We start from the raw sequence: 25,162 nt of genomic DNA, 5'->3' as shown, positions 1-25,162 counted from the left end.
ATTGCTGAGTCACTATATTTTACCTGAAACTAATATGACACTGTATGTTCACTATATAGGAATTAAAATATTTTTAAAATGTGAAATAAATTTCCTTTTGAGCCATAAACACAAGTTTATGAATTTATATACATAATTCCTGTTGCAATAGCTGATGCTGTGTCCTAGGACACTTTAAATACAGAAGAGGGTGAGAGCTCATTGGGTTGCACCTTGGACTCCACAGAAGCTCATATATGAGTCTCATATATGAGATCAGTTTCAACCTTTATCCTCTGAAAGAGACTTCCCATGCTACTGTGCAAGTGTGTGTATGTCTAAAATCGTAACATCTGAGATGAACTTGGGTGATCACTGAAATTCCAGGAGAAATGCTTTGCCACATCATCCAGGCCTGAGCTTCTAAACTGTAGACAAGAATCTCTAAAATTGGGGCACCTGGGTGGCACAGCGGTTAAGCGTCTGCCTTCGGCTCAGGGCGTGATCCCGGCGTTATGGGATCGAGCCCCACATCAGGCTCCTCCGCTATGAGCCTGCTTCTTCCTCTCCCACTCCCCCTGCTTGTGTTCCCTCTCTCGCTGGCTGTCTCTATCTCTGTCAAATAAATAAATAAAATCTTAAAAAAAAAAAGAATCTCTAAAATTACTTACTTAAAGCAGAGAAAATTAAGTAGCTGTCTAAGAAATATTAACAGCAAACCCTGTTTAGGGATTCCTGTTCTGGGGTCTCTTCAGCTGCCTCTAGCAGTCTTGTAAGCACGAAGTCTTCAGTCATTCCCCTTGTATTTCTTGAGTACCTATGGAGTACTGGGCACTGTGTTCTGCGCAAGGAATTCAGGAAAATGGGGACATCATCTCTTTCCTCCTTCTGCTCTGCCCAGGAGAAAAGACAGACAGGCAAAAAGCACATTATAGTGCAAAGAAGGGATGCATGCATAATGCTTTGGAAGCACAGAGAAGGGACTGTGACAGAGGGCATTAGGAAGGGATTCAAGAGACTTAGAGGATGATTAGGAGTCCCTAGGCAAATAGGAGGTGGGATGGGCCCACACAAACATGGGCAGGAGTGAAATAGCACGTGGGGGCGATTGCCGGGAGTGTGGTAGGACTAAAAATCAGCAGCTGTGAAAATCCGGGGTCGATCACAACACAGCCGAAGGCTGGGTCAGACTGAGGAGTTTGGACTTCGTCCTACTGATACGGAGAAGCAATTGAAAGACTTCAAGCATGAGAGTGACTGGATTAGATTTGTGTTTCAAAGGATCTTTGACACGGATATGGAGGATGGGTTAGAGAAAGTGATTATGGAGGCCCAGGTCCCTTTAGGAAGCTTTAAAAATAGTCCAGGTGAAGGATGCTAAGGATGTGATCAGGGGCAGCAGCTGGGCAAGAAGGTATTCTCTGCTTCTAGTTAGGGCTTCTGCCCATCCCTGCAGAATTCCAGTGGAAGTATTTCCAGAATTTGGATGAGCGAAGGCACCATAAAGGTGCCTGAGGACGAGGTAAGATGACTCAGCTTAAGAAACCAACATGAGCAGGCAGCAGTGGCCCTTTCATTCACTCTTTTATTTTTATTTTTTTTTAGATTTTATTTATTCATTTGAGAGAGAGAGAGAGAGCACAATCAGGAGAGGCAGAGAGGGAGAAGCAGACTCCCCGGTGAGCTGGGAGCCCACCGTGGGGCTCAATCCTAGGACCCCGAGATCATGACCCGAGCGGAAAGCAGATGCTTAACCATCTGAGCCACCCAGGCACCCTCATTCATTCATTCATTCATTCATTATCATTCTTAATTCTACCAAAGCTTATAGAAAACCTTTTTTATTAGGAGGATGAGCTTTAGGGCTACCTGGCAGGCTCAGTTGGTAGAGCATGTAACTCTTCATTTTGGGGTCGTAAATTCCAGCCCCACCTTGGGCATGGAGATCACTTAAAAATAAAATCTTAAAAAAAAAAAAAAGGAAGGTGAGCTATAAAGGTGAATGTTGAGGGGCGTGGGCATTCAAGAGGAGGGAAAACTAAAAGGGGGGAGGGGAACCTTTGTGCTTTCACTTTGAAGGTATCAGGTGGAATGGTTATTACACACTTACCTACCTATGCCAATCACTGTTCTAAGTGCTGTGAACAAGACAGACAAGGTCCCTAATTTAGTCGTTTATATTCTAGGGATAGACTAATAAACCACCTCCAAAATACACAGGAGGTATGGGGAACAATTAGTTTGGCTGTAGAGAGTGTGAGTAGGACTAGGGGAGATCAGGAGGTGTCCTTTCAAAAGTAAGGCTACTTGGTGATCTTCGTCTGGTAAAAGGGCAATGGGAACCCTTCAGAGGTTCCTCTGGGCTGTTTCTTTGTTCTGGAGTTAGAGAGGCAGGGAACTGACTCTTGCTTTTTTTTATGTATTTGAGTAACTGCTGGCTCAGGGAAGCAACGTCACCTGCCCGAGGCCACCCACGTGTAAGATCAGGCAGGCACGTCTGCCAAGGTCCGAGTTCAAAGCCCGTGCCAGCCTCCCGCTCTTTTCCGGTAGTGCGGAGGTGGGAAGGCGCGGTGTCTCGGGGTCCCAGAAAGAGACCGGCGCCAATCTCAGGGCCAGCTCTGCGGAAAGGTGCAGGGGTGAGACCCCAAGGGCGGCCTGGTCTCTGGACGGTCGTAGGCACCCCCGGGAGCCCCCGCCCAGGCCGGCAGGCAGCGCAGCGGGCTCCGAGAGCGCCCCCACCGCCGTGGGCACCACGGCGCAGATCGCTGTGCTGAGGCGGTACCGGTTCGCGCCGCCTGTCGGTTCTCTCCCCCCCCCCCCCGCCAGTGGTTCGCTCCGAACACCCCTCCCCGCGCGGCGGGTGCCGCGGCCCGCCCCGCTTCCGGTTGTTGCCGGGCCCTATATCCGGTGTCCGCCCGCCCTCGGCTCCGCCACTGCCGCGATGCTGTCCCGGTCCCGCTGCGTGTCTCGGGCGTTCAGCCGCTCGCTCTCTGCCTTCCAGAAGGTACGGTCCGGCCGGGCCGGGCCCGGCGGATGAGAAACCCGCCGGCGGGCAGAGGGGCAGCCTGGGGAGCTGGGGCGCGGCGCTCCGGTCAAGCCGGGCACCAAGGGCACCGGGACGCGGAGGCCGCGGGCTGGGCGGTCCGGGGCCGCCGTGGCTCTCGGGGTCGTCTTGCAGAGCCCAGCAGCTCCCCGCCTCCCCGAGGTAGCCGGCGCCCCGTCCCCTGCTGGGCCCCACCCTCCGCGCCTGGGCGGAGGAGCCGCCCAGAGCCGCGCCCGTCCGGACACGAGACTCCGAGTTGGGGAGGAGGCGCCGTGGAGTCCCCCGACGGGATCGGGGCCCGCCCCCACTCTCCCGTTACTGGGTGTCAGCCCCAATGGGAAGTTGAGGTAGTTTGGCAGGCCCAGGGTGCCGACCGGGACTGAGAGCCCTGGCTGTTGCATTTGCCTTTCGGGGTCACGAGATTCACCTGTCACTAGCACCTGGACAGCTTTGCGTGTGTACTTAAAAAGCTGTTTCTTCCCTCCTTTCATCATGGGTGACGTCGATAATGTCTTCTTTCTCAACAGGGGAACTGCCCGCTAGGGAGACGTTCCCTGCCTGGTAAGTTGTGCCCTTGCCGTCACCTAACATGCTCTCCTGGGCAGAGAGCAGTATGTGAGGAAACCGGGGTGCCTGTGTTTCTCCACATGTTGTGGAGCGAAACAAAGTGCTATTTAATAACAACTGTCGTTTATTCACTTGCACATAGTTACCGAGTTTCTGCTGTCTGTCGGGCACAGTCCTAGGCGCTCACTAGGAATGCAGCCGTTAATAGTTCTTACCCTCCTGGAGCTTACGGTCTAGCGGGAAGGACAAAGTGTAAATTGCTAAGCAAATGAGGCATCGTGAATTTTGGTTAAGTGTTGAGAAGGAGACAAATGAAGGTGGACAGAAGGGCTCTTTTTAGTAGGGGACATCATAAAGCTGCAACCCAGAGGATGTGACAGAGGCGAGTTCAGTGAAGAGCAGGAAAAGGAAAGAGAATAGCCATGTACAGAGTCCCTGAGGAAGGGAAGAGCTTGACAGTGGTTTGAAACTAGAAAAAAAGGTGATTTAGCCAGAGAATTTTGGTTGAAGGAAGGAATGACATGAGATAGAAGATGGTGTAGAGACTATTGGAAGGAATTTAGGTTTTATCCCAATTTTTTCTATGCCTGGCGTAAGTATTTGTTGAATGAGGGATCCTGCTGTGAGCTTTCTGTGGGCCAAGCATGGTTTGGAGTGCTTTCTCATGCATTTTGCAGTTAATCATCAAGAAACAATGAGAGGTATTCTCTCTTTTACAAATGCATGACCCAAAGGCAAGAAAGGCCTTGACCAAGGTCACACAAGTCACCTCTTAGTCAAGTCAGGTCTCCCAGACTTCTCAACCTAAGCTCTTAACCCACCATGTTGTCGTTTACTCATGTCCTCAACAGATCGTTTAAGTTATTCCTGCGTTCCTGGCACTGTGCTAGGTGACCGGGATACAGATGGTCGCTACCCTCCAGCATCTTATGGGCTAGCTGGAGAGACAGCAGATACACATTTATGCACACGTAAGGCCACAGTCACATTGTGATGACTGAGCGAGAAGTGCAGGGTATAATAAAACGGTGGGATGTAGCCCATCTTGGGAGGGTGGAGAGAGTGGTGAGAACGTCAGTAAAGGCTTCCCTGAAAAAGTGACATTAAGCCAAGTCTTTAAGAATACATAGCAGTTGGCCAAGAGAACAATATTCCAGGCGAAGGGAATTGCTTGTGCAAAGGTTGTCAGTCAGGAAGGGACTTGACCGGTCATAGAAATAGAAAGGAAGCCTGTCTGGCTGGAAATACAGGGAGGGCTGGACAGTACAAGACTGTGTAAAGTTTTTGGACTTTATTCTAAGAGTCATGAGATCATAGGCACCTCGTAGAGTGTACGCTCGTAGTGGACTCTCAATAACAAACATTCTTTTAAACCAGGAATCCTAAATGTAAACATTTTTCCCACTTAGAGATCAGCAGGACAATGGAAAGAACCTTGTACTTGGGGTTTGCATTGTGGCTCAGGGCTTCACCTTGGGCTAGTCCCCTGAACCTCCAGAAGCCCTACTTATGTAAAAAGTGGGAATAATAGCAGATGGTCGTTCTACTTTAGGGAGTTGTGAGACGTGAAAATCAAAATGAGGTCATTATGTGAAAGCTTTTTATAAACGCTAAAGCACTGTACAAATGAGAATTGCTGTAGGATGAACTCCCAATTGGACTCGGTTCGAAAACCAGTGTGGGCTGCTGGCTGTTGTAGCTCAAACGTACGCTGTACTTGGGATTTGTACTGCAGAGGCTTTGACTGCTGGACATCGAAGGGATTTACTTGACTCTGAATCCTGGAGACTTTTGGGAGGAGGAGGCACAAGCTGTTTCTCCTCTGGTGTTTCCTGAGCCCATGGTTTATTTAGAAAGAGCTGCTAATAGATCTGAAAAAAAGACCCCTGAAAGAATATGTCCAGGTGAGGCGGCAGCTGTTGTTAGTTGTAATTAGTTGTCAGTTGGGGGAAATGCAGTTATCTGTGATAAGGACATTTGGTGGGGCAGAAAGGTGCTCCCACCTTGCTGAGTTTGACCAGAGGGGAAGACCTCAGAGAGCTTATGGGAGGGCAGTAAACTGAGAGGAGGGACAATGGTTTGCTCAGTACCGGGGCAAACTGGAGACCCTGAGCTTAAAGTGGCCCAGTCTTTGCTACTAGGGTTTATTCAGTAAGACTTCCAGTTCAGTGCATTTTTAAGTAACCAGGGAAACAGAAACCCAGACCAAACATGCCCACTGCTTCTCAGATTAGGCTATGTGTGGTCACAGGATAAGCCATGGTGGGTCTTTCTCAAGCTTCAGTTACATTTGAACACTTGGGGGAGTAGGGAGGTTTTATTATGAAAACATAGAGATAATGACAGTTTACGAATTTTAAGGTAAATAAGGTGATAAAACTACTTCAGGCTTTGCCCTTAGAATTCTCCCCTTTTTTCAAACACCTACCCATTCTCAACCCAACATACCTGTTCTCTGCCATTGAGAAGCAGGACTCGGTAATAAGGATTGTATTGTTGCCTACATTTGATCTTGCTCTATGTCAGAGTTAGTCTTTGCCGTTCCCAGCAGGTATCCTGTATAAGAGTTGTTGGTTAAGAGTTGTTTTGTTTCTTGCAGGGGTCTCCTTATGTCAGGGACCAGGTTACCCTGACAGCGGGAAGATTGTGTAAGTATCACTGGGGAGCACAGATGTGTGGCCATGGGGTATTTAAGACACCAGTTCTAAATTTGACCACCTGCTTTCTTCACTGGCTTCCAGGCCTAGATAATCAAGGTGCTTATGTTGAGTCTCTAGACCTAACCTTGATGTTGATTTATGACATGTGATGTACCTGGAGCTTCAGCCCCATGTCAGGTGCTGGCCCTGGAGTGTGCTTGTCCTCAGGTGTTTAGATTGTAATGAAAGTGACGTTGGAACCCTCTCTTTACGGGAATAGATCGAGAAGGTTACTCACGAGTATTCTGGTTGGATCCAAGTGCAGCCGAAGGGCTGGAGGTTACCTTTGTGGAGGTTTAGAGCATCCTCTTGGTAGCATAGTCAGTCATTTTGGAAACAGTAAAAGCAAAAGATGAGTCAGTTGAGTCCTGGGACTTTGACTACTTCAGAGGGAATGTTATTGCGTAATAGAGTTTGGAGAAAGGCCACCCATGTGTGTTTCAGATTAACTTCTGCTCATGAGTGTTGCTTCATGCTACTTTGCATTCCAAGTATTTTCAGGGTGGTGGTGAGAGGGTGCTCTCTAGTTATCTGTTCAACAGCTGTCAAGCTGTGTTCTGCAAAGGGAGAATCTTCAAAATGAAGGGTCACCAGAGTAGTTCCTTCACTGTGCGTCACAATGGGATTGTCTTTTCAACTGAGAAAATGATGCACTTCGTACTAGAAGTATGAATTTGAGTTAGTTTTTGGAGGGCAGTTAGCATTCATGAATCTTGAACTATGTGTATTTTTTGATCTAGCAATTCCATTGCTAAGAATCTATACGGAGCAACTCGTGGTATGCCCAGATTTCTCTCAAAATGGCCAAACAACAGGGGATTGATTAAGCTATGTCGTGTTAACATGTTCACACTATGATAAGTGGGGAAACAGGTTATAAAATGATTGTTTTTTACTGTACAGTATAATCATGTTTTTTTGCTGTTTCCAAATATCCCACAAGTTACTTTTGTAACTTAATTACTTAGAGCGATTCAGAATGTGCTGCTCATCTGCAGCTTAAATGAAAACTGGAACAACCGCAAATTTTGATGCAATAAATACAACAAATAAGTATTTAAAAGTAGATTATTTTTTTAAGGATTTTTATCAGAGCGAGAGCTCGAGCATGAATGGGAGGGAGGGGCAGAAGGAGAGGGAGAGGGACAAGCAGACTCCCCACTGATCCCAGGACCCTGAGATCAAGACCGGAGTCAAAGTCAGACCCTTAACTTACTGAGCCACCCAGGTACCCCAGTAAATTATTTGTTTTAAAAAAAATACCCTAAACCGTGGGGTGAGATCACCCTAATCTAATAAAGTACCCACTTTATTTTAAAAAACCTTTTATTATAGGGGCTCCTGGGTAGCGCAGTCATTAAGCGTCTGCCTTCGGCTCAGGGCGTGATCCCGGCATTCTGGGATCGAGTCCCACATCGGGCTCCTCCGCTGGGAGCCTGCTGCTTCCTCTCCCACTCCCCTGCTGTGTTCCCTCTCTCGCTGGCTGTATCTCTGTCGCATAAATAAATAAAAAAATCTTAAAAAAAAAAAAAAAAACCAACCTTTTATTATAAAACATTTTGGTTTTTCATGATTCAAAAGTAAAAAGAGACTTTACACTTGTCCTGCAGTGACCCCAGGTTCCTCTTCCTAGGGACAGCCAGTGCCCCAGGTTCCTGAGTGTCCTCACAGAGTGGTCTCTGCAATTGCAAATTACCCACAGCTTCTTGTCCAGGAACGCTTAACACATGGTTATAAACTTGATACAGATCACTTTATATTTTGTGCTTTAAAAAAAAAATACATTTTTCCCCTTGATTTTTAAATAGATCTTATAGTCACTTTGACATTACAAAAGTAAAAATATCAAATGGCAACTTAAATCTGTTTTACTTCTGTATTATAAAGGTGCTTGTACAATATTCAGAATCCTGAAGTGTAGAAAGTGAAAGTCCCCATTGGTCCAGATCACTCTCCCAAAATGTGTATGTATATAACAGATAACCGTAGATACTGTATATCTCTACGTCTCCCACTCTCCAGAGTTAACCACTGTTAATGGATTTGAGCATACAAAGTGGTATCATTCTCTAGTTTACATTATTTGAAATTAGTGTCCTATCAGAAAATACCTTGGTCTTTTGAAGTTCCTCTTGAATGAGTCCAGAATGGACCAATGTGCTGCTTCCTAGCAAGAGAACCAGCTAGGAGATACGGGAGGGTTTTTTTGATGGTTCTGCCCCCTCTCTACCCCCTAGCCCATAACATCTTGTTTTAATTCCAAGTTAACTGTCTCCTCTTGCTGCCTTCTCTGATCTCCGTCTGTAATCTGCAGACAGAAACTTCATTGTTTGTGGCACAATGGCAGGTACTGCGGGGGTACCCAGTTTATTGTCCTTGGATTTTGTCTAGAAAAAACCTAATCGGGAAGCTAATTCCTTTTGGTGGGTGTGCAAAGGACCGAGATGCTTATCTTTTTCTTCACTGAACCAAATGAAAGTCTCTGTTTTGTGGGAGCTGGCATTTCACTGAGCACAGGGTTCTGGACTCACCCAAGGAGTTTACTGCTTAGGGTACCCGTGTGGCAGGCTTTGCTGCAGACCTGCTGAGTCGAAATCTCTGGGGATGGGGCCTGCATATGGATGCTCTGAAAAAGTTCCCCCAGGTGACACTCATGGGCACCCCTGGCTGAGAATCACTGATTTAAAGGGAGAGTGGTCCATGGTCCCTTGTCTAGACTGCAATGCGAGTGGTTCACCTGCTGAAGGAGTTTACTTTTTTTATGTTTTTTTCTGTAGTATTAACAACAGTAGTGTCTTCAATGTTCGCTTCTTCAGAACTACAGCTGTATGCAGTAAGTACCTGCCTTCAGTTCCCTGCCTTCTTGGGAATGGCGTTTTAATGGGAAGAGCAGCAGCTGACAGTTTAATTAAAAAGGAAAAATACAGACTACATGTGATTTTCTTTTTTGTTTTTTTTCCTAGAGGATGATGTGATTACAGTCAAAACCCCAGCATTCGCAGAATCTGTCACAGAGGGAGATGTCAGGTGGGAGAAAGGTAAGATTTCAGGCCCTGCTTCTTAAGTTTAAATACTTCATAAAGTTGTCATCACCGACCCCCTCTCCCTGCCCCAATAATCAGGTTCCTCCCTTCTCTTTACACACAATGTAATTTTTCCTGGCCCTGTAGGAAAGGGGTCTTGTAACATACCTGTCAAAAGGGATCTTGTGGCTACTGGGGTCCTCCCCCTCCTTAACAGGTAGACTTTGTCTTTTCAGCTGTTGGAGACACCGTTGCAGAAGATGAAGTGGTTTGCGAGATTGAAACTGACAAGGTAGGCTTGTCCTATATTAGTGTAATTTTTCATGGTCTCCCCTTGGTTATTTTTAACCTAATTCAAAAAAACAGGGACTTAACTGTTTAAAGATAATTTTTAACTTGCTCTAACCTCAGTTGTAAAAGTGTTGGGATAGCTCATTAAAAAGAAAAAGCTTTAAAATTTTAATTTTGGATTGTTCTCAGTGTATGTGTTAGGTACTTTAGTAGCATTGGTCTCGTAGCCTGTGCCTGCGTGCGTGCGTGCCTGCGTGCGTGTATGTGTGCGTGTGCATGAACTGTTTCAGTTTGTTTTTTGTGTATCACTTGGAAACACATTAACTGAACATCACTTTAATGTTTCTGAGAAAGGACAAAGGGTGAATCTTCACAATAGCATTGACTCTTCATTACTCTGAGAGTGTGGCCTTGGTGTTTCTATAAGCAGAGTCTAGTATATCTGTGTTGTGACTGTTGTGACTCATATTTGAGATTCTAGACAATTCTCTAAAGCCGAGTAAAAATTTGGACTCTTTCTCCCTCTGCCCTTGTTTTCCAGACATCTGTACAGGTTCCATCACCAGCAAATGGCGTGATTGAAGCTCTTTTGGTACCTGATGGGGGAAAAGTAGAAGGAGGCACTCCTCTTTTCACACTCAGGAAAACTGGCGGTAAAGAAGTTCTCCTGGTTGTCAAGGTCTCCAGTGTTCCCCCTTGGAATTGGGATGAGCATAATGTACTAATTCCTTGATACCTGAAAGAATGTTTAGTGTTCCAGCTGCTGTTAGTTGAGGGACTAAGACAGTTGATATTTATGTAGTGGGTACTTTAAATGCCAAGTTCTAAAAGAAAATGGTATTTAAAACAGAAAACCTCATAATAGCTCTATTCTTTCCACATATATTTCTTATGTTGGACCTTTTCTTAATGATAGAATGAAGAAGATTTTAAAGATAGTGTTTGTTTTGTTTTGTTTTCTTCCCCTCCTCAGCCCTGGCATCAGAATCTGATGGGGGCCTTAAAAATAACATGTGGGGAACCTGGATGTCTCTGATGGTTACTAGACCAACTCTTTGATTTCTGCTCAGGTCATGATTCCAGGGTCCTGAGATCGGGCCCTGCCTTGGGCATGGAGACTGCTTAAGATTCTCTCTCTCCCCATCCCCTCCCCCCCGCCCCGGCCCTTGCACATATCTCTCTCAATAAAAAAATTTAAAAAAATAAAAAAAAAAATCACAAATGCCTAGACCCCATGGCCCAGGGATTCTGATACATTAAGTCTGGGGTTATCAGATCCTGGTTATCATAGTCTGGTTTTTTGTTTGTTTGTTTGTTTGTTTTTAATGCTCTCCAAGTGATTCTGATAGACAACCAGGGCTGAGAGCCATTATTCTTTTTTTTCTTTTGTTTTTGTTTTTTTTTTTTTTTAAAGATTTTATTTATTCATTTGAGAGCGATTACAAGCTGGGGGAGGGGGAGGGGCAGAGAGAAAGGCTGAAGCAGACTCCCCACTGAGCAGGGAGCCCAACATGGGGCTTGATCCCAAGACCTGGAGATCATGACCTGAGTTGAAGGCAGATGCTCAACTGACTGAGCCACTCAGGCTCCCTGAGAGCCACTGTTCTAAAGTGAGAAGAAGCAATATTTCATGGTGTGTCTCTTCTGGAGAATTCAGTGTGTTGTTCCCCCCCCCCCCCCACATCTATTCTCCTAACATTTCTAAAGAAGGTTGCACTTTCTCTTGGGAAGAAGTGAGAAATAAGGAAATGAATTTGTAGGGCACCTTACGGTCAGTATGAGAGATTAGAAAAGAAAAGAACTTTTTCTGATTCTTAGTTAAATGCTGTAACAGTCTGTTTGTTTCTCCTTATCAAAATAGTTAAGGAGAGAGCGAGTAGATTGCATCCTTGAGATTGAGCAGGGTAAGACCAGAGCCCAGAATGGAAATAGTGTGCGGCAGTAGAAGGCTAGAGAACATCCGTTCTTTCATCTTCTGATCATTCCTTAAAAAGAATGTTCTTCTAGTTTAAATATGAAACCAGGTATGTACAGGTAGATAAAATAAACATCTAATTTAAAGTTGTGGTTTATGAGCATTATGCTAGATGAAATGCTTGGAACTCTTTAAGTCTGAGCCTTTGATTAAACTTTTATTTTTTACTAAAGAGTATTCTTCCGCACTTGATGTTAAAATAGAAGACAAGACTGCCCATGCTCGCATCACTAGAAGTGTGTTACGTTCGTGTGTGTGTGTCAACATCTTCAATTGCCTGGGTTTCTTTTGCTTGGAAGTTTACATTGCCATGGGCTTAGTAGGTGCTTTGAAAGTACTTGCTAAATTTGGTCATCAGTCGGTATTTGTGAAATCAGGAACGCAGCTGAATGAAGTCACGTAATGGAGGACATCTAGGAGCCCCAGGGATGGAAGGATAGCGCCTTCTGTCATTGTGTGCATTTCCTAGTGCCTTGTATGTAGCCAGTTAGCATTTGTCTGGTCATTGGAGGTAGAGCTTTTGCTGGTAAGTCTTGCTTAGTATCTGTAATTTGGTTGTTTTTCATTCCAGACAGTGCCAATGGCCTCTGTTTTTCTTGTTTTCCAGCTGCTCCTGTGAAGGCCAAGCCAGCCGAAGCTCCTGCTGCAGCCCCGAAAGCAGAGCCTCCAGTATCAGCAGTTCCTCCTCCCCCTGCAGCATCCATACCCACTCAGATGCCACCAATGCCCTCGCCCTCCCAGCCTCTTGCTAGCAAACCGGGTACGCCTCCACCCCCCCGCGTGTCTCTGTGTAGGAGAAGAACATCTCCAATGCCATGTTCCCTCACAGGGCAGAATCTGAGACTCATCGTGGCTCTGAACGGGCTCCACTGGCTGCTTTTTAGAAGGAACTCTAGACGTTGGAGCAGAAGGCTTGGGTTTGGAGCCCAGCTTTCTGTTTACAGCTCTGTGACTTCAGTTACTTAACTTCTCTGAGCAGATCGTTCATTTGTGAACTGGGAATGGTACTAGTACACCTCAGAATGTCGTAAGAATTAAGCAACAGTACAGTATGAAAGCGGTGGCACTTAGCAGATGTTTCTCTGGTTTTCTTTTTCTTTTTTTTTTTTTCTTTTTTTTTTGGTGCGAAAAGGTGGTTTTATGAGAGCACGGGGACGGGACCCATGGGCCGGAAGAGCTGCTGTGTCTCTGATTTTCTGATGCAGCTGTACTTTCTCCTCATTTGCAGTGTCTGCAGTGAAACCCGCTGCTGCCCCTCCAGTAGCCGAGCCAGGAGCTGGCAAGGGTCTGCGCTCAGAACATCGGGTAAGCCTCTGGAGACCGCTTCCAGGAAGAGACCGAGGAGGCAGTGTTGAGATTAGTGGAGTGTGGGCATTGTGGTGCCTACCTTTGAATTGCTGGCAGTTCATGGAAACCGAGTTTAGGAAGTGGCTTGTTGATAGTCACATACTTGTCGTGTGAGGAGACTAGAACCCGAAGTCCACTGTGTTCAGTGGCTTTTCCCACTGTGCCGTGCTACCACTGGCCTGCCCTGGCTGAGTGAGATGGGCGAGGGGTGGGAGCTTAATAACGTACCCCTCCCTCCCACGGTAAATCACTGCAGAGAAGTGGTTTTACTGAGCCCCGCTCCTGGCCTTCCGGGACACTTCGCTGGGGGCTACGTAGTCGCAGTAGCTGGCAGGGGCTGGGGTAGAACCTCAAGGAAGCGCGTGGTCAGGAGCGTGGGCTCCTCTGCCTGAGAAGACCTCCTAAAGGTACCGTAGCCTCAAAAGTTGGTTGTGGTGAGTTTCCATTCCACAAGTAGCTGTTCTCGTGCAAGTCTGTATCCCCAGAAATCTGTAGTGCTTCTTGGCCCGACTAGCTCTACGCCACACTCTTCCTTCATAAATTGATTCTGATTTTTAAATCAAACCATTTCCTGAACTTCCATCCTTGGTCAAACTCAGGCACATCCGAGTGAATAGTTTTTGTCTGGCTCTCCTTGTTCTCGCCCAGGGGAGCAAGGCCACCACGGGAAAGAGAGCCTGGAGCTCTTGTTGGACTTAGCTATCCTAGTGCTTGACACATGGGTCCTTGCAAGCTGAGTGCCCCCTGGGCTGAGTGGGGAGGGCTTGATCCGGAGAGCCCGGGCTCTCACCGCTTGTCCTCCTTCCAGGAGAAGATGAACAGGATGCGGCAGCGCATCGCCCAGCGTCTGAAGGAGGCCCAGAACACGTGTGCGATGCTCACGACCTTCAACGAGATCGACATGAGGTGAGAGCTCCGGGCCTCTTACTCCCCGCGCCCTTTTTCTTGGAGAACACCTGAACTTGCCCCAGCCCCTTCCTAGTGCTGATTCCGAAACTAACAACAAGAGGAGCTACTTCTTTGCACTGCTTGTTGACTGAAACGAGTGACCGTGGGATTCATTCTCTAATTGCTGCCTCTGTAACTTAAAAAACTTAGCCTTGTACCTGAATCTTGTGATGTCTCATACATGAGGCCGGTAATGATGTTAAACTCTGATGAGTCGTGTCGAGTCGCCAAGTAGAGACAGGGCAGCCGGGCCTACCCTTGGAATGGAGAACCACTCGACCGCACAGAGCCCAGTACCCTGCTGCTTTCTCACAGCGACTGCTCCTGAGTTGTGTTCCTAAGCAGATTTGGGTGGTGGAAAAGCACTGGCTTGTCCTAGCTTTCACCTTTTCCAGCTGTGATAATGAAATGGAAAGCAAGTTGTTTTTCAGTAAAAACCTCAGGATGTATAACCAAAGGGGCAAATTGAGTACATGCATTTCTAGGGTGAGCTGGCTGTTGACTCACCCATTTTCTTTAGGGTTTGACGTGTACAAGTGTCAGCACCGTGGGGGAGAGAATGTAGTTCAGTTCTGCAGTGTTTGAGCGCTTACTGTGTACAGGATGCTGTACTCTATTTGAGGGGCATACAGAGAGAAGTGAAAAGAGCACCACCTTTCTAGAGCTCCCCCTCTGATGGGATAAACACAAAGGAAGGGGCATTTGGGTGGCTCGGTTGAGTGACTCTTGATTTCGGCTCAGGACCTCAGGGATCTGCCTGTGTCGGGCTCAGCAGGGAGTCAGCTTGGGATTCTTTCTCTCCCACACTGCCTCCCACCCACCCCCCATGCACACTCTCTTTCTCTCTAAAATAAATCTTTTAAAAAAACACACAAAGTAAAATCTAGAAAAAGAAGTATCAGAAGGGTACAAAATATAAAGTGGAGAGAATGATCTTTTTTTTTTTTTTTTTTTTTTGAGACAACAGAGGTGGGGAGGGCAAGGTCCTGCAGTGTTTCCTGGAGGAAAGAGATTTTTTAATAGGCCTTAAGATCGACTAGCATTTTGACAGGTAGCATTGTGGGGAATTGGCATTCCAGACGATGTAAATAACCTGGAGCTGACACAGACTGGAAAGTACAGGACACATCTGAGAACTATCTGCTGTGGGGAATATGTGGGAAAGAACGGGAAGAAAGTTGGATCCATCCTGCAGAATGTTTTGAATGCCAGGGATAAGAGTTTAGATCTAGGGGCGCCTGGGTGGCTCAGTCGTTAAGCGTCTGCCTTCGGCTCGGCGTGATTCTGGCATTCTGGGATTGAGCCCCACATCAGGCTCCTCCACTGGGAGCCTGCTTCTTCCTCTCCCACTCCCCCTGCTTGTGTTCCCTCTCTCGCTGGCTGTCTATCTTTGTCAAATAAATAAATAAATAAAATCTTTAAAAAAAAAAAAGTTTAGATCTAATTCGGGAGGTAAACCATGAAGTCTTCAGGTCATCCCTTTGCTTCTTTTTCTTAGTGTTTAGTCTGCTAACCTACTTCATTAGGGAAGTTTGTTTTCTTTTGGAAGGGACCTGAGAAGCGTAGAGAAGGGAGTGGTTTCTGGACCATGCGCTGTGGCATTGCTCCCAGAGTAGGGCTCTGGCCTGTTCACTAGATGTCATCCATGCTGTTGTGAAGCTTCCTAAAAAGACTGGATGTCATTCAAGCCGAAGATTTCTCTCCTTCCCATCTGTAGGACATAGGGAAGGACCTTGACTAATGAATCACAAAGCTGCAGCTTAGGTTTCAGTGCATTAGGGCCAAATTGTACACAAATTGAATTGGACTTTGAAATTCTACCTAATTCCTTAAGACAAAACATGTAAATATTTGTGGCCTTGGAAGATGCAGTTGGCCCAACAGCTTTGATTGGAAGGTGAGTGCAGTAGCTGAGTCTCCTTTCAGCAGCTAATCGAGGTGTCACTTAACGATGGCCTGGGGTCTCACTGTAGTCGCTAATGCGGTTTGGATCGAGTGCCCCTGGGTCTTGTGGTGATCAGCTACCCATAAGGGGCCTTCCTGAGACCTTCTCCTCTGCCCTGTTGTCCCAGGCCCTGCCTCCAAGGGCAGAGCTCTGAAATAGAAACTACTTAATGACCAGACAATAGCATTTGGGCAGGTTTGAGAGCAGAGATGTTTATCACATCTCTTTCCCTCTTCGGCGGCTCTTGTGTCTTGGGAACCAGTAATGTCTTTAGGGTGGTAATCCTAGCACTAAATAAGGTTAGACTCAGGAAAACAAACATTTAAACCTCATCAGTGCCCCCCCCCCCCCCGGAAAACTTCCTTTTTCAAAGACAAACGGTCTGAAGGGGGAGTTAAACTTATACCATCTTCTCTTTCATGTTAATGTCAGATTAGGCCATTATGGGGAGAAAGGGAAAACTGAGCATTTGGGTCTGAGATAAAGTTAAATTCAATTTCCATCACAGAACTGTATTCCGATAAATACTGAGGTTTCTGCAGCAAAATGATGGGAAAGCCATTTCCCGCTCACTGCAGCGTGTGGCATCTCTGGAAAACCAGTCCTAAATGAACAAAGGCTGTTCATGTCGCAGACTTCCCAGAAGGCCCAGCTGCTTGTACTTCAAAAACTTAGGTCCACACATGTCCATCTTTCTAAATACCCAAGGAAACCACATCCAGTAAGCTGATATTAAGGGCAAGGACTGTGTCTTTATTATATTGATGCCCAGCCTTGGCCCTTACGTGTGGTGGGTGTTAGCACCTGTTTGAAGGAGCAAGTATCTGGAATTGCTACCCCTGCGGAGATGGGGAGTCTGTTGACTTTCCTATGAGCCTAAAAGAAAGCTGATCTATACCTGACCATATATTGTCATGGATGTTTTTGCTCACATGGAGCCCAAACACTCAAGTTTTTGTTTTCACTAATTAGAAGATAGGAATAATGTCACAAGGAAGTCCTAATGAACTTTGGTGGGTTTTTTGGACATAATTCTAACAAAAAATATAAAGAATGTTGTTATCTTGTAGACTTTGTTATGCTTAAAATAATTTTTCTTCAGAGTAGAAAGCTCATGATTTTAGGGTAGCTAGAAATCACTTTTTCCTCCAGGCAAGGATGTTAGTATGCTGTGTGATCTCTTGCTCATAATATCTGTCACTGAATTCTGTGATTTCTAAACTAGAGCCCCCTGTAAGGGGCTCAGCCTACCCGAAAGACTGATTGGACCCAATTCCTTTGATTCCAGGTTTTGTAAAGAAACGAGGTTATTGTATTGACCTCTGCTGGACTATTTCAAAACGTGGACTTCCGGTCGATGGTCCAGAGTAAGGGAAAAGTGCTTACCCAGTTGTGGACGTGGAGTTAGAAACTGGAGTGAAAGGTAGATTAAAGGCTTTGTGGTCACTTTGTTCCGTAATGTGTTTCTACAGTAACATCCAGGAGATGAGGGCTCGGCACAAAGATGCTTTTCTGAAGAAACATAACCTCAAACTAGGCTTCATGTCGGCATTCGTGAAGGCCTCAGCCTTCGCCTTGCAGGAGCAGCCTGTGGTCAATGCAGGTGAGTTTGCGGTGGCCGGACTCGAAGAGGTCCTGGGAGGCGTGTGCAGGAACGCAGACCACCTACACATAGACCAAGGCGTTATTTCATACCTGTGAGGACACGAGTGTCTTCGTCCACGTGTTTGTTGATCCGCCTTCCTGAGATGCTGTCGTGATTATTTTCTCCCCACTAGCTGGACAGAGTGGTTTCTCTTCCCAGTTCGTAGTGTGGCAGCTGCTGTGCCAGCACGCGCTTCAAGCCAGCCCAGCTCCCAGGACTTCTCGTGTTGCGGGGAAGCTCATGTTCTGTCTAGCACCTGCCTTCCCGTGGGCCCCGGGATCTTGGGGCCTGACTTCCCCACTTGGCATAGGCTCCAGGGTGACCTTTGATTTCTGGTCAGTGGACCTCAGCGGGAGGCCTTGGGCTTGGCCCCTCTTTCATGGACTTGGTGCTCGCTTTCCTTACTTTTTGCTCTCCTGCGTCATTGAAATGTTGACCTAACAAGCAGTCTCTTTCCTATTGAGACACTTCTCTGTTCCCTGGAAGGTTGGAGAGGGGACAGTGACACTTTTGCAATCCTCAGCAGTGCCAGGGTCCCTAAAGATCTGGAAATCCTTTTCACTGAGTAGTGTGCTCTAGGGAGGTGCGCGGCCGCCTTTGCTTTGCCCAAGTGTGCACCTCTTTGTTCCTTCCGTTCTTGTCATGCTGCCCGATAGACTCTCCATCCCTTTCTTCTGCCTCCTGTACATACAGGCATTTCTCAGAGCTGTTTTGGCCTCTTTCTCACTTCACATGCTTTCCCTTGGTGGCGTCTAACAACACAAGATAGACTTTCTGTGGAAAAGAGTGCCGAGCCTGTATTTTCTCATGAGCACCAGACCCGGACTTCCAGCGGCGGGTTTGCCAGCTAACCAGCACCCTGCTTCCTCCGGAGTCTCTGAGAGTGAGGCTTCCCTCACTGCTGGTGGAGAGTAGGCAGCGGAATGGGCGGCACTACCACCCCTCCCTTTGCTAATCTCCCTTTTTGGGAGCACTTTTTAAACCTAGCCATTCTCTGTTAAGGTTAAAGAGAACTTTGTGCATACCTGTCCCGTGTGAGCCAGTGTACTGAGCCTTCTGTAGAAAACGGGTGCGTCGAGTCACTTGGGCGACATCACGATTTGGTCGGCATGGGAGTAAGGGCTCCGCCACGTGCGGTGCGGGGTTTCCATGCTCACTGGTCAGCCCACGCCGTAGCAGGCGGTGTGGATTTCCGCTCTGCTGACGCAAGTATTTCCGCACTAGCCTAGGCTTGAGGAGTTGTGCGTAATACGTGTTTTCTCTCACAGTGATTGACGACGCAACCAAAGAGGTGGTGTACAGGGATTATATTGACATCAGTGTTGCGGTGGCCACCCCACGGGTATGTTGGGGAAGGAGGTGGGGAGCTCTGGTCTTAGCCTCTCACTTTGTATGACAAAGCAGACCCCTGGGGAGAGCATTTCTGTAGTCCTGTCTTTTCAGAAGGGAGTTAGTAAAAGAGTAACTTGCTTTTGTCAAGCCTCAATATTTTAGACTCTGTTAATCACATTGAGTCCCTAAGATACTCAGTGGGGCGGGAAGACCATCCACTTGAATCAGGGAGTATAATTATAAAGGGTACTGTTAACCTGTTACTGAAAACAGCTTTTCACTCTCATCAGGGTCTGGTGGTTCCTGTCATCAGGAACGTCGAAGCTATGAATTATGCAGATATCGAGCGAACCATCAGTGAACTGGGAGAGAAGGTAAAGTGGAAAGTAGCATGTGTGTCAGCTGCCGGGCAGGTCAGAGAGGAGGGGCTGGGGAAGGCCGGGCTCACCAGTGGGCAGTGCTTGGGGAACTGGAGCCTCGCTGTGCTGGGTGAGGGGTGCAGAGCCCGAGGCTGGCAGTCACCCCCAGGAGCCAAAGTCTAGCTATCTGGCAGCGCTCAGCGTGCTCGTCACGGAAGACCTCGTCACAGGAGGCCGGCCGGGGAAAGCAAAGGTCCTCAAGGCATCGTGCCTGTCCTCTGGCAGTGGACAGTAGCTCGAAGTTGGACTGTTGATCTCAGACAGGAGCCTTCTGGGCTCCCTGTAAGTGAAGAAAGCTGGGTTGTACTTGTATTTCAGTGATTTAAATCTTTATTCTTAGGCCCGAAAGAATGAACTTGCCATTGAAGATATGGACGGTGGTACTTTCACCATTAGCAACGGAGGTGTTTTCGGCTCTCTCTTTGGAACACCCATCATCAACCCCCCTCAGTCGGCCATCCTGGGCATGCACGCCATCTTTGATAGGCCAGTGGCTGTGGGAGGCAAGGTAGGAACCATCACTGCTAATGTCCTAGCAGCTAGAAGATGAGGAGAGGGAAAGCTAACTGTTAATTATGACAGATTCACTGTAATTGCAGTCATAAGTTCCATCTCCTAGTTTCTAATTAACAGCTAAGGCACTGATCCTCAAATTGTGGTGTGTGGTTCGGCATCGTTTGGGAACTTCTTAGAAATGCAAATTCTTGGCCCCTTCCCAGACCTGATGAAGAAGCTGCAGGTGATTCTGATACAAACTAAAGTGTGAGGACCATGGAGTTGAGGTGCTTCCTCCTTCAGGAGGGGTCATCAAGCTCCATTCTCTAGGTGCTGTCGGGAGTGGGGACACAGTTGGAAACATGGTCCTTGCCCCTGGGAAATAGGACAGCAATGAGGATCTATGAGCTCCCGGGTCGTATGAAGGTTTAGCAGTTCCCTGGGAGTTCAGGGAACGAAGTTAAAGGGTCTTGAGCTGGCCCTAGAAGATATGTTGGTAGGAAAATATTTTCTGGGACTCCTGTATTTAGAACCTTTTTGGGTCACTAGGTCTTGTGAATCCAAAAACCCTGGGTCTTCTCACTTGAAAATGCTCACACACCTAGCTTTGCATACAATTTCAGAGAATTTGAGGATCTCTGGTTACCTTTTAAAATTCTAACCCTGAAGATGAAGCTTCAGGCTGCCAGAATTGAAGGGAAAACTTTTCCTTTAGACAACAGATGAATGAAAGGGCGGAGAGTGTTTTTCTTGCTCTTTCTAAAGATTTATTTGAGAGCACATGTACGTGAGCGTGTGTCAAAGCGGCGGGGTTGGGAGGGGGCGGGGGGGAAGGGGTCCACTGAGTGGGGAGCCTGATGCTGTGGAGAGTTGGATCTTAGGACCCTGAGGTCAGGACATGAGCCGAAATCAAGAGTTGAACACTTAACCGACTGAGCACCCAGGCGCCCAAGAATGTTTTCAAAAGGCACTTGTGAAGAGACTTATTTTCTTGGTTAAGCTTTCTTGAGTGGGAGAGCTTTGCACTAAGGGTAAGCCTGGGTCTAAGTCTTCAGAACCAACATCAATAGGAAAAGCTTTGGAACCGAAAACTTTTCTGTGGGCTCTGCTTTCTCATCTCCCCACCTCCAGTGGGCCTTCCTCTGCTGCCGACAGACCTGTCACCCACTCTTCTCTGCAGGTGGAGGTGCGGCCCATGATGTATGTGGCACTGACCTACGATCACCGGCTGATCGATGGCAGAGAGGCGGTCACTTTCCTCCGCAAGATCAAGGCAGCGGTAGAGGATCCCAGAGTCCTCCTCCTGGACCTTTAGGAGGAAGCCACATACCCTTCACACCGACCATGCAGGAACTGACCACCAGTCTTCTCCCTGTCCCCTCCTGGGTCCCAGGCTAGCCTGGTGCCAGGCACATGTTGTTGGCCTCCAGCAAGGAAACCAGGGCACTACGTAACCAGCAGCCACAGGTCTTTTCTCGGTATTCTGCCAGGCTCTCCCCTCTCTGCACCCTTCTCTTAACACTCGAATACCTTCTTGAGGCTTGAGGGAGAGCGAGCCTTAGTGGATGCTCGTTAATATTCCTGCCTTTCTCCCATTCGTCTTTTGCAGAGATGACTTTGCTTCTCCCCTGGGCCAGTATTCTATAGGGAAACCACTGGGGACCATGTGATCAAGTTTGTATTTTTGAAAGCCTATGCTCCAGAGCCGCCTAGGAGGGTGTGGTGTCTTCCGGGCTCCCAGCAGCCTCTGGTCTGGCTTGCGCATTCTCACTTGATTCCACCTGCGTGGAGGTGTTGACCACAGGCCAAGAGGTGCTGCGTGCTGCTTAGATGACACGTTCGTGCTCCGCTGCCATGGACTTCAGGACGCCTCTTCTACCTCGTCCAGGAAGCACAGGCCAGGGGATATGGGGAGGAGGGGGTAGGCATTGTTGGGGGGGGGTCAGAGTGCCCCCCCCCCAAGGTATGTTGTAGACAAGACAGGAGCAGAGCCCACTCTGTCACAGCTCCACTTTGGCACAGTAACACACAGCCGTGGTTGTGCCGACCTTTCTGGGCTGCTTGGAGCCATTCTAGCACATGGCTGTCGTTGGGAGCAGATTCTAGCACATCCTGGCAGTGGGACAGGGCATGGTCACAAGGGGTGGAGCCTGGTGAGATGGGGGAGGGGGCTTCCTGTGGACTGGCTCAGATTGACTTGAGCTTTCACATGCCATTGGTGTAAGCACTCAGACCGAACGGGCAGCTCTGTTTCTCTGTGCATCATGGCCTTTGGGGGAGCAGGGTCTTGGGGAGGATGGACTGTGGTGGAAACCAGCCCCAAGCTGCTACTCCACTGCGGGGAGAATGGGCCGTGTCACCTGAGGTGGTGTTGCCCGTTGGGTCTGGGCACAATCATTGAAATTGCTTGGAGCGAGTTTAAATACACACATCTTGTCATGAAAGCTGCTGGGCTTCATCGCTTTGTATCCAGCTGCATCCAGGCCTGAGGCTGCTGACCCTTGACACCAGGAGCCACCGATGTAGTGCGTGTGCCCAGTTGGATCTCGAGCAGAGAAGCAAGGCCTGGAGGGTGGGGTGGGGGGAAGGGTCGGGGGCCGATACTGAGTGCCTGCAGCGTCTGCTCTGTCTTCACTATTCAGAACTTGTACCTAAAATATTTAAAGAAACTGATTTTAAATGCAAATTAAAGGGCAAATGTTCTCAAAAGGTTCCTGCTTCTATGTTCCTTTTAGTTCCCACGGTGCACGGCCCCAGCACTGTGACCGTCCCGAGCCTTGGAAGCCACAGCGTGTCCCGGGGGTTAGCCTGTGAGATGCCAGACTTCTGAACTTACCACTGTGCTAATTTGACAGCAGGTGGAACCCTAGCCGTCCACGTGCCGGGAGCGCGCCTGGCTTCCTTCCAGTGAGCCCCTCCAGCCCGACAGGTCATGCTCTTGAAGAGACTTCGCAGTGGCTTCGTAAAGGTGGGAACCAAACGCTAACAGATGTGAGCGTTTTTGTGGGGGCTTGCAGCATTTCCGGGATGGGTTGAGGAGGTGGGCGCAACTTAGACAATGCCGCATTTTGGCCTTGACTGCCACGTGTATACAGGGTGCTTGAGGTCAGAGCACAGAGGAGGGTAGGTAGCCTCTGGGAGCAGTGGTCCGGGAGGGCAAGCAGATAGGGCTGGGAGCTAACCTAGGTTGACTGCGGGTGACAGGCATATGGCATCTGAACTTAAACACCGTCCCCACCTGCTGGGCCTGCAGTGATGTCATGTCTAGGTGAAGGTCTGTCACGGGAACGAAGTGGCTCCAGAGGCAGAACTAGAGTTAATAGGTGGGGGAAAATAGGGGTTCAACAAAAGGCAGAACTTAAGAATTAATCTGTCCTGGGCTCGGTGCTAGAAGCTTTCTAGTAAACCCACAAAGGAGGTGGTATTAGCCCCATTTTGTCAAAACAAGGTAGACTATAAGCCCTATAAGGGCTGGGACACCAGTGTTCAGAACTCAGGGCCCAGCCAAGTATCAGGTGTGCAAGTGTTTGTTGCACAAATGAGGCCCAGAAGTTCCAGAAGCAGCTCACACTTCCCGTGGCAGTGGTTGGAAGCAGTCCAGCCTGACTTAGCGTAGCCGCAGAACAGACTTGTGGACAGGCTCCACCAGGCCTTAGCATAATTGTGTTTAATGGGAGCCACCATCCATGTCCGGGGTCACTGGGTCCTGCCCCCCCCTTCCCATGGATTCCAGGGCTCCCTACCTGCCATCCCTTCCTCTCCGCTTAAAGCTGCTCTGCGGGCACAGGTTGGCATGCCCTTCACCACCAGCCCTGCTTCCTACCTTCTAGTGGACTCCAAGCTCACTCTTGACGATCATGGAGCATATCCGGGGGAGCCTTCCAATCTCTCCCTTCTGGCAGAGCTGCTCTGGTTACATTCAGGAGGCAAGGACACCATAGGCAATGGCAGGCTTTATTGGGGGGCATGGGATGGGGGGTATGGGGAAGCCCCAGGGAAAGCACACATAGGCTGTGTTTCCCCCTGTGTGCCCTCTGCAGGAGTGGTCCCTAGCGTCGGCCCTTCACAGCCAGACTGGAGAGGTGTCAGAGGCACCCCCTGGTGGTGTTGGAGATACACTGGAAGGAAGGTGTTGGGGGCAGAGGTCTGGTGGAAATTTCCTTCTTAGGCACCACACCCAAGACAGGGTGAGCCCTGAGGGGAATCAGAGGGCCCCCAAACCTGGGGAGGGGGTTTTTCTTTGGGGTAACTACTTACCCCAGCTCTTGAGGGACCAGAAACATTTTGCTTCCGGCTAAAAGCTTAGGTAATCATTCCATGTGTTTTGTGAAGTCACAGTGGGTGGTGAATTGAATGGACCCTCAAGAGAAAAATGTAAAATGGTAAATAGGACAAATGCCTGAGAAGGGAATCCTAATGGGTACAAAGTGGGATAGTGGCTCCAGCCTCGAGGCCCAGGGGGTAGGCTCCCCTTTCCATACTAGTGGGAGGGGGGAGGGAGCTCTTTATTCTATTTTCAAAATGACTCTGAGTGGCAGACTGCATTCCTCTCTCTCCCCTTTTCTTATCCTTATTTCCCTCTTGTGCCTGCCTTTTGTTCTCCAATCTGAAATCACAAGATAGGGGGCATGGTCAGGGTGGGGAGTGGGTCATCCCGTCCCTCCCCTTGCCTCCTGCCCACTACAGACTTCTCCCTGCGGCCCCAGCCTCCCACCCTGTGCAGGAACAGCTTGGGAGGGAAGAGGCCCACTAGTTGCTCGGCTTAGATGAGCAGGCAGGGCAGCCCTGGTTTGGGTCCGCTGAGCCAATGGACCCGTATCCTGAGAGGAGTCTCCGGAGGTGTCCCAAGTGGAGCACGTGGCACCAGTGAGTCACGAAACCTTGCCTTCCGCTCTGCAGGCGGTCAGCAGCTGAGAGCTGGTGCCCTGGAAGGCACCCGGTAGTGCGGTCCGTACACGGATCTCCTGATGGATGGCTGGAGGGTGGATGGGTGGAGGGGTCCGAGCTGCCCGGCTGGGTGAGATCTCCCTGTACCTCCCCCTCAGCAGTGACCAGAAAGGGGGGACGCCCAGGCCCTTCGGGGCAGTGGCGATGGTTACGATGGTGCCCGGAGTGGCACAGGGCAGGAACAGAGCAGGAAGGCCGGCTGCCTTCGCCCGAGCTCACTGCTTAGACGGGCAGGCAGAGGGGAGAGAAGATCCAGACTAGTCCAGCCGCTTCCATGTCCCAGTCTGCCCCCTCTTACCCCACGAGTTTGCTCCACTGGGTGGTACTGAAAAAGGGGTGGGCCTTGAGCTTGCTGACGCCACCTCCGCCAGCACCCAAGCGCCGGGCGGGATCGAACTGCAGCAGCTGTGGGGAAAAAAGCCCAGTGGGCTTGGCAAGCCTTCCCAGACCCTTCGCCGAGGCCTGGGCTGACCTGGGGGCCGGGGTCCCACGGAACCCCCAGTGGTA

General features: G+C 48.7%; 2 protein-coding genes across 2 annotated transcripts in view; one reads left to right on the top strand and one right to left on the bottom strand.

Annotated features, from left to right (window-relative positions):
- Positions 1 to 2,522: 2,522 nt before the first annotated feature.
- Positions 2,523 to 22,417, top strand: DLST (dihydrolipoamide S-succinyltransferase). Its single transcript, XM_026519496.4, has 15 exons — positions 2,523 to 2,983; positions 3,550 to 3,583; positions 6,189 to 6,237; positions 9,066 to 9,121; positions 9,252 to 9,326; positions 9,548 to 9,603; positions 10,144 to 10,255; positions 12,185 to 12,337; positions 12,806 to 12,882; positions 13,733 to 13,830; positions 17,290 to 17,420; positions 18,731 to 18,804; positions 19,085 to 19,168; positions 19,554 to 19,721; positions 20,889 to 22,417. Exons 1-15 carry the CDS (start codon positions 2,921 to 2,923, stop codon positions 21,021 to 21,023), a joined length of 1,365 nt encoding a protein of 454 aa, XP_026375281.2. The 5' UTR covers positions 2,523 to 2,920; the 3' UTR covers positions 21,024 to 22,417.
- RPS6KL1 (ribosomal protein S6 kinase like 1) overlaps positions 21,643 to 25,162 on the bottom strand; it is a 16,999-nt gene continuing 13,479 nt past the window's right edge. The window contains exon 11 of the mRNA XM_057318474.1: positions 21,643 to 25,060. Within this exon, the coding sequence (XP_057174457.1) occupies positions 24,950 to 25,060 (111 nt within the window). The 3' untranslated portion in view covers positions 21,643 to 24,949. The remainder of the gene's footprint in view (positions 25,061 to 25,162) is intronic.

The sequence above is a fragment of the Ursus arctos genome, unplaced genomic scaffold (genome assembly GCF_023065955.2).
Source record: "Ursus arctos isolate Adak ecotype North America unplaced genomic scaffold, UrsArc2.0 scaffold_25, whole genome shotgun sequence".
Classification (NCBI taxonomy): domain Eukaryota; kingdom Metazoa; phylum Chordata; class Mammalia; order Carnivora; family Ursidae; genus Ursus; species Ursus arctos.
The sequence above is the reverse complement of the archived record's forward strand: the minus strand, read 5'-3'. Positions and strand labels throughout refer to the sequence as shown.